Source organism: Otolemur garnettii, unplaced genomic scaffold, assembly GCF_000181295.1.
Source record: "Otolemur garnettii isolate 467f Iridium unplaced genomic scaffold, OtoGar3 scaffold00104, whole genome shotgun sequence".
NCBI classification, from domain to species: domain Eukaryota; kingdom Metazoa; phylum Chordata; class Mammalia; order Primates; family Galagidae; genus Otolemur; species Otolemur garnettii.
In genome coordinates, this window is record NW_003852499.1 from 4,337,485 (window position 1) to 4,349,421 (window position 11,937).

The window sequence follows — 11,937 nt, forward strand, 5'->3', positions numbered from 1 at the left end:
CAGCAATAACTTTTCTTTCCATGTCCAAAGGAGAAGTATATAGGTGGGAATTAAGATCCTTCTGTGCCATAAAAATGCTAACATTTTTGTTTTTAGGCTTTTCTGAGGAATGTTGTGATGGGAATGTCAGCAGAAGGGGGTGTCTCTTAAGTCCCGGTAGGAGCACCAGAACTACGTGCCAGAGAAGGTCGGATACTGGGAGTGAATAGTGACTCAGACTGGGGCAGAACGGTCTGGGGAAAAGAGAAGAGGGAAAGAGTCTTCAGCATGATTTGCATAAACCATCCCATCTATCCCTCAGGAACAATTTTTCAAAGTGCTTTTCGAATGGAATGGTTTATGACAACGCTCAACTTTGGACCAGACATGCCAATCAGCACCAAAAATTAGTTTTTCATAATAAAGGATGCCAAGGTCACATTACCCTCTTGAATATAGTAAGAGAAAAAGATTCCATTCCAGATCCCACCCTTGGTCTCCATCTGCCTCCATTTCATCTGAGTTTTGGTTATGGCCCATACCTAAATTTCCCCATTAGATGACAAGATGGTCCTGTCTGCAACGAACCAAGTTTGGAAGAAGAAGCAGGATGTCACAAAATGTGAAACCCAGGAGCCAATCACCTGTGTCCAACTGGCAAAATAAAACATTGTTTCAGGTAGCAGCTACTGTAGCCTGCAGAAAGCCTTAAGGTAGAGATCCATCAGCTCCTGACTTAGTAACAGGTGGTTAAGAGCAAAAGTGCTTCTACGCCCAAAATGGTTCCATCGTGTTGAGAGATTGTTCTGTACTCCCTCCCCATCGTGTCCCTCATTTCTAATTCCTTCTTGAGTTCATTGCTTTGCAATCTAACCATGCCATAAATGGCATACACAGTTCCTTCAAATTATACTAAAAGGGGTGTATGTGCTAGTTTATAACATGAAAAAAAAAAGTTTCCTCTAATACGTTCCCATATTGCAGGCGTACATATTTCCTAGCTACTCTGCGGGTTTTCCTGTAAGCATTTTACTATTACTTTTATATAATCAAACAATAGCTGTTCGCATATACAAGGGATTCCCTTATGTTGTACTTCAAATAGGCACCAAATGCTTTTAATTATTCCGTTTTTATAGGACCCTTTTCTCTCACGTCTAAGAGATCTTTAAATATGATCTAGGTGGGGGGTAGATTTTTTTTTTTTTTTAAGTTTCATCCTAAAACACAAAGAACAAAACATAACCAGAGAGAAGGAGAGAGCAGATGACGAATGCGCCTCTCTCTTTCCGCCCGACTCGGCGCCCTCACAGGTCAATATCCCGCACATCTGTCGGGGTGCTGGCTTGGTCCAGTTCATCCTCTGACTTAGATCCATCGCGCTGGTCCTGACGGTACTGCTGCAGGCTATTGAGAAGCACTGCCTCGATCTGCTCCTGGCAGGCTTTGAGACAATCCTGGAGAAAAATGGTCCAGACCAGAGCTGTCAGTACGATGAACAGGGCACACAGAGCATTTTATGAAGAAAACATATAATTCAGTTTGCATAATTTCATACTAGTTTTCTTTTTCTTTCTTTTTTTAGAGACAGAGTCTCACTTTGTTGCCCTCGGTACAGTGCAGTGGCTTCACAGCTCACAGCAAACTCCAGCTCTTCAGCTTAGGCGAATCTCTTGCCTTAGCCTCCCAAGTAGCTGGGACCACAGGCGCCCACCACATTGCTTGGCTATTTTGTTGTTGCAGTTTGGCCAGGGCCGGTTTGAACTCACCACCCTTGGTATGTGGAGCCAGTGCCCTACTCTCTGAGCCACAGGCACTGCCCTTCATACTAGTTTTCTTTTTTTTTTTTTAGACGGAGCCTCAAGCTATCCCCCTGGGTAGAGTGCCTTTGCATCACAGCTCACAGCAACCTCCAAATCCTGGGCTCAAGCGAGTCTCCTGCCTCAGCCTCCCAAGTAGCTGGGACTACAGGCACCCGCCACAACGCCTGGCCATTTTTTGGTTGCAGCCATCATTGTTGTTTGGCAGGCCCGGGCCGGGGATTCGAACCCGCCACCTTAGGTGTATGTGGCTGGTGCCTTAGCCGCTTGAGCCACAGGTGCCGAGCCCATACAAGTTTCCTAATAGAAATAAAGTGAAGTAAAGGGAGATGTTATTGAAGCTCCATAGAACCCCACTACCCCAAGTGGGGTCCCCAAGCTGGCAGCATCAGTATCACCTGCGAGCTTGGAAACACAGACTTTCAGTCAACCCCAGATCAAGCTAAGCAGCATCTGTTTTAGCAGAGCCCAGGTGATTCACATCCTGAGCAGCACTGGCCCAGGTGGCAGTCCACTTAGGGACTGCAAAGCCTGGTTGGTAATCTGGATGCTTTCTGCCTAGGGAAGCTGGGAGGTGGCAGAGAAAAGGGGAAGGTCCCAGGAGGTGCTGCATATTAGCAAGCCCAGTCACCAAGGAATAGAAAAGAAGGACAATGGACTGAACTGTGCTGACCCTCACGTAAGCTGTGTAAACCCTTAAAAATAAACACCAACAAAACCCCTGAGTTTCTGCTTATTTATTGCTTCCTCAACTCTCATAACAATACAATGCAGACAGGTTCAAAATTCTGGACACCCAAGCTGTCCAATTTGGGAATAAACAAGAATATCTGCACGCAGCATTGCTTTAACACCAGTCTATATTTGGTAGGGGAAATTCAGAGTGTGTGTGGCCCAGGCAGGAGCTCCTCCTAGGTGGCTGGCATGGAATTCGACAGCAAGGCACAGGTGTCACTAGGAAGGGACTGTGGCTCACATCAGCAAGTGGGTGTGGGCTGAGGCACTGCTGCCAGTAGGCATTTTCCAGCCTTCCTTCTCTGCAAGGTTGCCTCTCTGCACTGTCCTTAGAAGCATATACAGAAGGAAAATATGCTAAATTGAACCTCCCTGTGTCTTTCCACAGTTTAATATAAAGTCCCTTTTGTGTGTTCATAGTGTAATTTTCACCACCTATCCTGCCAAGCACAAAAGCATCCTTTATTTTCCAAAGATCTACAATAGCATTGGCATTAACTACTAATGAACAAAGTTCCCATACTATTAAATTTTACTTTCCTACCTCTTATCTATTCTACATTTCAAACTACAGCTTTTAATGAAAATGAAAGAGTAGGAGTGACAACAGACTAGGAGCTAAAGGCAGAGATGAACTATCACCTGGAATTTACTGTAGCATACAGGAGGTAGTACTTGCTGCCCACCCACCACTCTTGCAGGCAGTGGCTGAGTTATTTCACTTTTGTGATCTCAGCTTCCCCATCAGTGGAGTAAGGATACTTAAACACAAAGAGTCAAGAGCAACTGAAATAATACATGTGCGGTGCTGAGTGACAGCCCTATAGATACTCATTTTTTTTATTACGTATAACAGCAAATCAGTCCTGGAACCTGAAAGAACTGTTTACATTTCTTTGAAATGAGGTATGGATTAGCATGCACTCCAGACTGGCAAAGGGTCCACCATGTGTCTGGCACTTGGGGGAGTGCTGAACAAGACAGATGGGACCCAGCAATGGACATCTCTGTGCCACCCCGAACAAAGATGGGATGGAGTCAGGCTCTGACAACTAAGGACCTGCTAACCCAGCTCAAACTTTCCCTGGCATCCTCTGGTCACATGCCCTACCCACCTGACCCCCTTAACTAGTGATTAGATTCTCCTGGGCCTGTCCACCTCTTCCCAGAGTACTTCTTCCAAGGCCTCCAGGGAAACACTGTGTGCTCACAGGTCACCACCTGCTAGGTGGTAAAGGCTAAACATACAACGTTTCTGGGTGCATGTGCATTTCAGTAGATGTTTGAAATCCTTAAAGCCTTATAATCTAAAAAATATCTTAAATATAAAATCAAAGCTAATGTTGGGGTGAACGCATAAGGCAAAATGTGACTACAGTCAAAACCACTGCGGAGTGTCCTTAGGCAGGTCCTGCATTCGAGAAGGACAGTGAGTCTGACACCATCAGTCTTTCTTCTATAGCTGAAATAGACAGCTCTTTCTCCATCTGAGCGCCATGTGAGGAGCTGATATATTCAGAGGGGCTCTGCAGCCGGGCAATACCCATCTTTAAGTGCTAGATGCACTGTGGTGTGATCAGTCACTCACCCCACAAGACAAAGCAGGAACTGAGACACAGACCGCGGCATCATATCTCATCCCATCTGCCCTCCTGCACTCAGAATTTAAATTAGGGTTATTTTCTTCTTTCGCTATTTTTCTTGCAGAGGATAATCAACTAAATCCAAGAAGTTAATGTGTGATGCACGCCTACCATCCAAGTCTTTAGGAGGCTGTTGAAGGGTATGTTGAACGTTTTTTTCCAGGAGCCAGGGGAATGAATCAGAACCCCTTTATACCATGGACGTGGTAACTACAGACTTGCCTCAAATACTGTATATGTGTTCATGGAAGACAAATCCTACTCAAAGTGTAAGGCCTAAAAACTTCTATTATCTAAAATAAGATGGGTCAGGTGTGAAGGCTTGCATCTTTAAGCCCAACGCTTTGGGAGGCCGAGGTGGGCTTGAGCCCAGGAATCTGAGACTGGCCTGGGCAACAGGGTGAGACCTCATCTTAAAAAAAAAAAAAAAAACAAGCTAGGCCTGGTGGTACATGCCTGTAGTTCCAGGTACTTGGAAGGCTGAGGCAGGAGGATGGTTTGAGTCCAGGGAGGCCACAGTGAATTGTGAAGGTGCTACCACTGCACTCTATCCTGGGGAACAGAATGAGACTCTGTTTTTGAAAAAAAAAAATAATACAGTAAACATAAAGAAGGATGGTAGGATTTTCACTGACTGTGGGACCACATGTGCATATGTGTGATATGGATAGACGACAGCTCTGAACCCTTAAATTAAAAAAAAATGTCAGCACTGCAGTATCTGTAAAGGGGCCTTCTCCTGGCACAGCTGTGGGGGGCATCCTTTCTGGGTGCAGCACGTGGAAGACTAGACTAGAAACCTGGGGAAAGACTAGACTAGAAACCTGGGGAAAGACTAGACTAGAAACCTCCTTGACTAGAAACCTGGGGCCTCCTGGCCAATCCTGCCTGCCTTTCCTTCCTCAGGGCTCTATTCTGGCCCCATGGCAAGGTAACCTGGGTCAGGGCATCTTCCAACTCAGTAACATGCTATCAGTGTATCAATCACCAGGGCCTCCAAATGGGGAGAATGGTCTCCAGAAAGCTGAAGAATTTGATTTCAGGCCGTGGAGAGTCTTCCCTTTGGGGTCACCAATGTGCCTACTTTTCCTGCTGTTTAGCCTTCCCTTGGGCAGCTGAGCCTTCTAGGAACAGCTCTGAGAAAACTTTACAGGGAGGACTGGGACATGCAGAAGTCCCCTGTCCTGGACTTTCAGAGCCATGGGAGTTGAAATAACATGCGCGAGGAGTCTCATCTATGTACCTTCCAGTGAAGAATGTGTGCAAGGCTGTTCCAAGATTTCGTACAAAATGCACACTCTTTCTTCAGTCAGTGTCATTTGGATGTTGGTCAAATCACAACTGACGATGACCAGCTCTTAATGATGACCCTCTGATTAGAAGGGAGCAGGGTAACTGAGGCAGTTACCTGGAAGGCAGGAGCTGACTCTCCTCCCCTGCTCTCTTCTAGTCTCCCTTATGACACAGCAGGACGCTTAATCTTAACCGCTCTGGGGTCTCTGCCCAACCCTCCTTCAGGTTCCGCCTCCTCACAGCTTGGCAGTTATCGGCTCCACTTTCAACTACACGAATTCATTCTCAGCTCAGCAAGAGCAAAAGCATCCTAAGGACAAGGGCCTGTCCTGCAGATATACTGTGGAAGGCAGAGAGAGTAATCAGCACTCCCTCGGCTTGAGACTGAGCTCGCTCACTGCACAGCGGCCTCCTCCTTGACCATGGCAGGAACTGTTCTTGGACTTCCTGTGAATGCTGTGAGGTGGTAGAAATGAAGGAAGAGGACAACGGAGCAGTGTGGTCACCTGCAACCGGACATACCAAGTCCACAGAGCCCCTTTCCTGCTCAAAGCAGAAGGGCAGCATGGGACTGGGGAGACCAGGAGGAAGCAAGACCCCTGCCTCACACCCAACCAGGCTGCTTCTGCTGGGGGTCAGGCTGGGAGAAGACTGGAGTTAAGAGTATTTGCAAAGGGGTTAGGATTATAAGAAAACACTCAGAGGTAATCACACCATCAGACAATCTGGAGGTCCAAAGGGCATCTGGGGATCAAACAGCCCAATGCCCTCATTTTCAGGCGAGGGCACAGAAGCCAGGAGAGTTGAAGTGGCTCGCTCCGTTGAAAGCTGAGCCTGCCTTTAAAAAAAGAGAAGCTAACTCCAGAACTCGTTTTCCTATACACCTTTGCTTTGTCTAGGCTTGAAGTAAAAACGAACAGACCAGAGAATCTCTAAGAAAGGGAGACGTAGCCCAAGTGGCTGGGGGCACTGGCGCCTCCGATCAAAAGATGCTCCATGTGTGTAAAGCGCAGCAGCTCTAAGACATCAGCTCCCCGGCAGCCTCCCAAAGCACCAGCCACTGTGTTAAGATGCCCCAAATTAAGCTGATTAAAAGAGAAGCCATAATACTCGTCTGTCAGCCTGGACAGGTGGCACTCCACAGTGCTGGAGGTCGGGCAAAGCTCCAGGCTCTATGATGATAGGCCCCCTCCCTCGCCCCCTTCCCTCCTGGCCGCCCCCGCCCCGCAGTCCCAGCCCTGACAGCAGTGTTTGTGATCTCCAGCTCCTTACAAGGGCCTCTGACTTCCTCTGCTTGCTGGCTCGAGCTTGGTGCCCTGCACCCTCCTCTGCCTCCATGAATGGGCTGACGGAACTCCTACCATTAGCCTTCAGTGTCACTGCATCACGCTATTGTCACCACACACGCACTGCACTCAACAGGGGGACAAAGGGCTGAATGAGCCCCAGACCCGCGGCCAACTCAGGCAGAGACAACTTAGGAAACTATCTCATGCTTCCTTTCTTCACAGGCTGTTTGGCTTATTTCCTTGCATACCAAATGAGGCCCAGAGGGGGGAAGAAAAAAACGGGCAGGAGAGGGAGGCATCAGCTCTCAATTCTATTCCACCTCCCCGCCCCCCCAGCTTCCCTTCCAGCAAGGCTCCCAAGGTTCCCGACCCAACCACAGGCCCTGGGAAGTCCCCAGAAGACAGCACCCCTCACAGAGGGGCCTACACTGCTATGATTTAATAAAAAAAAAAAAAAATGGGGTAAGCTGCATACCGTGGGGGCACTGCCAGCAAATGGGAAGGATACGACATGGGGAACCTGAGAGTCACATGTGATCAAAAGAGATTTCTGTGGCTGCACTGCTAATAATTACTTATCAGCCCACTGACAACCAGGATCCTGAACTGCCAGGATGAGTCTACGGAACCTAAGGAAACTTCCCTGGAATATTTAAGATGTAATCCAGGTGGAAAAGAATAAATACAAGGACCACATGCCAAGAGTCTGTACCTGTCTACTCAATCTCTGCCGATAACTTCAGAACGTCTCTACAGCCTGTGAGCCTCAGTTTCACTGTTTTCTTAGTGAATGGGTGAAACTGAGCCATGTGAAAAATGAACCGACCTGCTCTAAGATAAAGTCAGGTGAAACTCACTTATAACCAATGTCGTTTTTTTGGTTTTTAAAGACACAGCTTTCCAAAGGACATGCAGAGGCCAGGGAATCAGAAACACACTTGAAACCCATCTGCCTGCTCTTTGTCCTTCCCTCCTTCCTTCCTCTGTCCCTCCCTCTCTTCAGCGTCACCCCAACGGCTCTGCCAGGGGCCTGGATAAAGGGCTGAGTAAAAGCTGGGTCTTATTCAAGAGGTTCTATAGACAAGGAAACAGTGAGATAAATGCTGGCCCCAAGCCCGAGCAGAGTGCAGAGGGGACGGAAGAGGACCCGATCGGCCTGAGGAAGCAGGGCAAGGGTCAGCAGGGACCCAGGATTGCCTCCCTCAATCCACTCTGGGCACCGGAAGCCCCAGTAGAAGTTCCCCCGAAAGCCAGAACCGCCCCTCTGGCTGGTGTCTGTTTTTAGCAACTCTTACCACTGGAAGGAAAAAGTACTTAAAATATACCACCCTCTGAGACTTTTATTCCCTGTAAAACTGTCAGGCTCCTCACTCAGCTTTCTCTTTGGAATGAAGCGTTCCGGTTTATTTTGGCAACCAGGCTGAGCAACAAAGACCAACTTTCTCAGAGCCGCATGGACCCCTCCTATCAAAGCTATCTGCTGCCGGCCCACGAACCAGGGAAACTGGTCTGGCATCTCGCATGAATCGAGGGGACCCTCTTTCAACAGCTTGATTCCTGACAATCCGTGGCCTATCACCCAGAGCACTAGAGAACACTGTAAGTTTGAAGACATCGTAAATAACAAGGTGCCTGTGTAGAACTTCAGGGACTCCCAGGGAAACTGTCCAACTCCTATTGGTCAGTGCACTAGGGCCAGAGGGCAAAACATGGTTCAGCACCCACATGCATTTGACTTCTCCCAGGGAGCGCTCACCACACATATACGGGCACTTGGTAGAGTGGCCTATAAACATCTTACCACGGACGTATACCACACATACATACACAGATGCATACATCTCCACATACATACAGAGGTGCCAAAAAAAGAAGTATACACATTTTAAGAAAGGAAAAAACTGTATTAAAATTGTATTCCTCAATATTACCAAAACCAGAAAAGGAACACAAGTCACGCTGAGCACCTCTTGTAATTGCAGAAGTCAAATGTGACTTGTATTAAAAAAATTTGATACTTTTTTTTTCTTTCTTAAAGTGTGCATACATTTTTTGGCACCCTCTGTATGTGTGTATGTATATACATGTATATATGTACATTTTATCATGGTAACATATATATAACATCAATGTACCATTATAACCATTTCTACAGGTGCAGCAGCAATAAGTTCATTCATATTTTGTTGTGGAACCATCAGAACTCTCACCATCTCCAGAATTTTTGCACCATGCCAAATTGAAACTCCATAGACATTAAACACTAACTCCCCATCCTCCCCTCTCCTCAGGCCCCTGGTAATCTTTATTCTTTCTGTCTCAGCGTATTGGACTATTCCAGGTTCCTCAGATAAGTGCAATCATACAGAGTCAGTCTTTTTGTGACTGGCTTATTTTACTTAGCATAATGTCTCTGAGGCTCACCCATGTTACAGCATGTGTCAGAATTTCATTTCCTTAAGGTTGAATAATATTCCATTGCAGGTCCATACGTTTTGTTTCTCTAGTCCGATCATTCAATGAACATTTTCCATCACTGAGTATACTCTGCTAGGAGGGCTGTGTTTTACATCAGGCCTATGAGTTCCTTTTCCCTCTTTTGAGCTGATTCTCTCCTGCGTGTATACTTCATAACACATTATGTAGTATTCATTCATTCACATGTTTAAGTGGTTTGCATGCTTTATTCTTGGTTCTCTGTACAATTGCTAAGTCCCTTGAATGCAGGGACCTCATCTTCTATTTTCCACGTACCATCCTCCCACCCCAACCTCCAGTATGATGCCCGGGAACCATGCCTTGCTCACTCCTACACCTTGTTACAAACCCATCTGCAACAACTGAAGCTTCAGTAAATACTTCCAAAAAATGAATGGAGCATAAGGCTTAAAATGTGTCACTTGTCTACTCCTGAAATGGTAAACAGACCTCAAGAAGCAAAACTCATCTTCCTTCAAATGCTAATGCATTCCAAGTTTTGGTCCTTTTATTCTCCTTCACTCTGAGCATCAGCTCTGTAAAGAACACAGGCTGATGGATGGAAGGAGACTGAGCACTTTTGAAGTTAAGTGCACACAACCTAGTCCAGGGCTGCTGAAACCTTTCCACTACAGACATGCCCAGGGAGAGAGTAAGTAAGCCTTTGGGCTACTGGAGGCAAGCTTGGAATTTGCTGAGGACTCAATTTTTCACTTGAAAAAGTGGTATGAATTTTACATTCTACTCTGTTCATGCTTGGTTTTTAATGTTAAAATATTTAAGTCGGAGGCTGGATGAGGTGGTTCACACCTGTAATCCTAGCACTCTGGAAGGCCGAGGCAGGTGGACTGCTTGAGCTCAGGATTTCAAGACCAGCCTGAGCAAGAGGTGTGGTGGGCACCTATAGTCCCAGCTACTCGGGAGGCTGAGGCAAAAGGTTGGCTTGAGCCCAAGAGTTTGAGGTTGCTGTGAGCTATGATGCTATAGCACTCTACCAAGGGTGACAAAGTAAGACTTTATCTCAAAAAAAAAAAAGTTTAACTCAGCCCACTGGTGTGAATGAGGTGTGTGCATGCATGCCCAGTTACGAAACACAGTGCCTGCCCATTACAGAAATGAGGTACCAACTCAACAGCTGGGGTTTGTAGGAGGAAAGCTCAGCCGGCTTTGTATCCATTCAATGCAGTCTGACAGCTGACTTGAATGGGCTGGCTACATAGAATCTGAAAGGGCAACTAGCATCTCCAGTAGGAGAGGACAGACTGGTGTGCAGTCTGAAAAGCAAGACACAGTCCCAGAGCCTCAGTGGCAACCCCAGAGGTGACTTCTGTCCACGTGACACTAGTGACATGGGAGGAGGCTGGAGGCCAGATGGGGTGGTTGGCCCAACAGAGCATATCTGTAAACGTTGGAAAGAGGTTTCAATGCCTTGGGGTACGGGGTCAACCTCCTGTCACTGACAGTTCTGTCTTCGGGGTTGCAAGTCCTATTGTAAGGCAGCCTTAGTAGGAGACATTCAGAAAAGGAAGGAAGCCTACCACTTCTGTAAATATTAAATTCGGTCCATGGTTTTACTCTGAAGGATTAGAAAAGCATTCTTCAGGCAGCACTGGAGGGGTCTTTCTGATCTGTATTTTATTCTATTTTATTGTTGTCATTGAGACAGGGTCTCATCCTGTGCTCTAAGCAGAGTGCGGTGGCATCACCATAGCTCACTGCAACCTCAGACACTGGGGTTACAGGCGTCTGCTGCCTCAGCCTCCTGAGTTGCTGGGACTACAGGCACTTGCCACAATGCCCAGCTGGGTTTTTTATGTTTTGTGGAGGTGGGGGTCTTGCTCTTGTTCAGACAAGAGCTCCTGAGCTCAAGCAATCCTCCTGCCTCAGCCTCCCATAGTGCTAGAATTTCAGGATGAGCCACTTTGCACAAGAGCCAGCATTTAAAAAGCATATCTAAGAACTGCTTCAGAGGAGGACCCTGGACTTTTCTATCAGGCCCTTCAACTCCTCCCTGGGCCGTTTCTCTGAGCTGGTAACAAACGCCACAGCAACATACAGGTGAGAGGCCAGTGAGCTGCAGCCTTCGGCTCTCTGAGTGTAACCTTCTGCTCAGCATCTCTTGTGGAGGCTTCTGCCACAGACCTCTAAGTCATGTGATCCCGGGACTCAATGAATTCCCACTTGGGGCATTCTGAATCCTCCTGGCCCACCCAGAGGGTGTCTTGGTGAAGTTCCCCGCATTCTGGAGCCTTTCCATGGTGATACACAATGCCTCTCTCTCAAGTCACCTGTAAACCAGAGGCTGTTTTTTCAAACCCAAAGACCCCAGGAGAAGTAGCAAAGGTGCACTGTCAGGTCTCCAGGCTGGAGCTGGAGCTTGGGGGCTCTACTCCCAGATTCACCACTGCCGCCCTGCCCCAGGCTGGCAACTTCAGCCCCTGTGTGCCACCTGTGGAAAGCGCAGTCACTGCCTTCCTGACCTCTAGGACTGCAGTTTCCCACCAGTTGAATCTAGGGCATCTCTTGAACCTGGTCTCTCTCAAAACCTTTCTTCTGGCTCGGCGCCTATAGCTCAACCGGCTAAGGCGTCAGCCATGTACACCTAGGGTGGCGGGTTCGAATCCCCAGCCCGGACCCGCCAAAACAACAATGACGGCTGCAACCAAAAAATAGCCGGGCGTTGTGGCGGGCGCCTGTGGT

General features: G+C 47.5%; 1 protein-coding gene across 1 annotated transcript in view; it reads right to left on the bottom strand.

Annotated features, from left to right (window-relative positions):
• Positions 1 to 1,075: 1,075 nt before the first annotated feature.
• The window catches only part of CCND2 (cyclin D2), a 26,321-nt gene continuing 15,459 nt past the window's right edge, over positions 1,076 to 11,937 (bottom strand). The window contains exon 5 of the mRNA XM_003796426.3: positions 1,076 to 1,436. Coding sequence (XP_003796474.1) covers positions 1,287 to 1,436 — 150 coding nt within the window. The 3' untranslated portion in view covers positions 1,076 to 1,286. The remainder of the gene's footprint in view (positions 1,437 to 11,937) is intronic.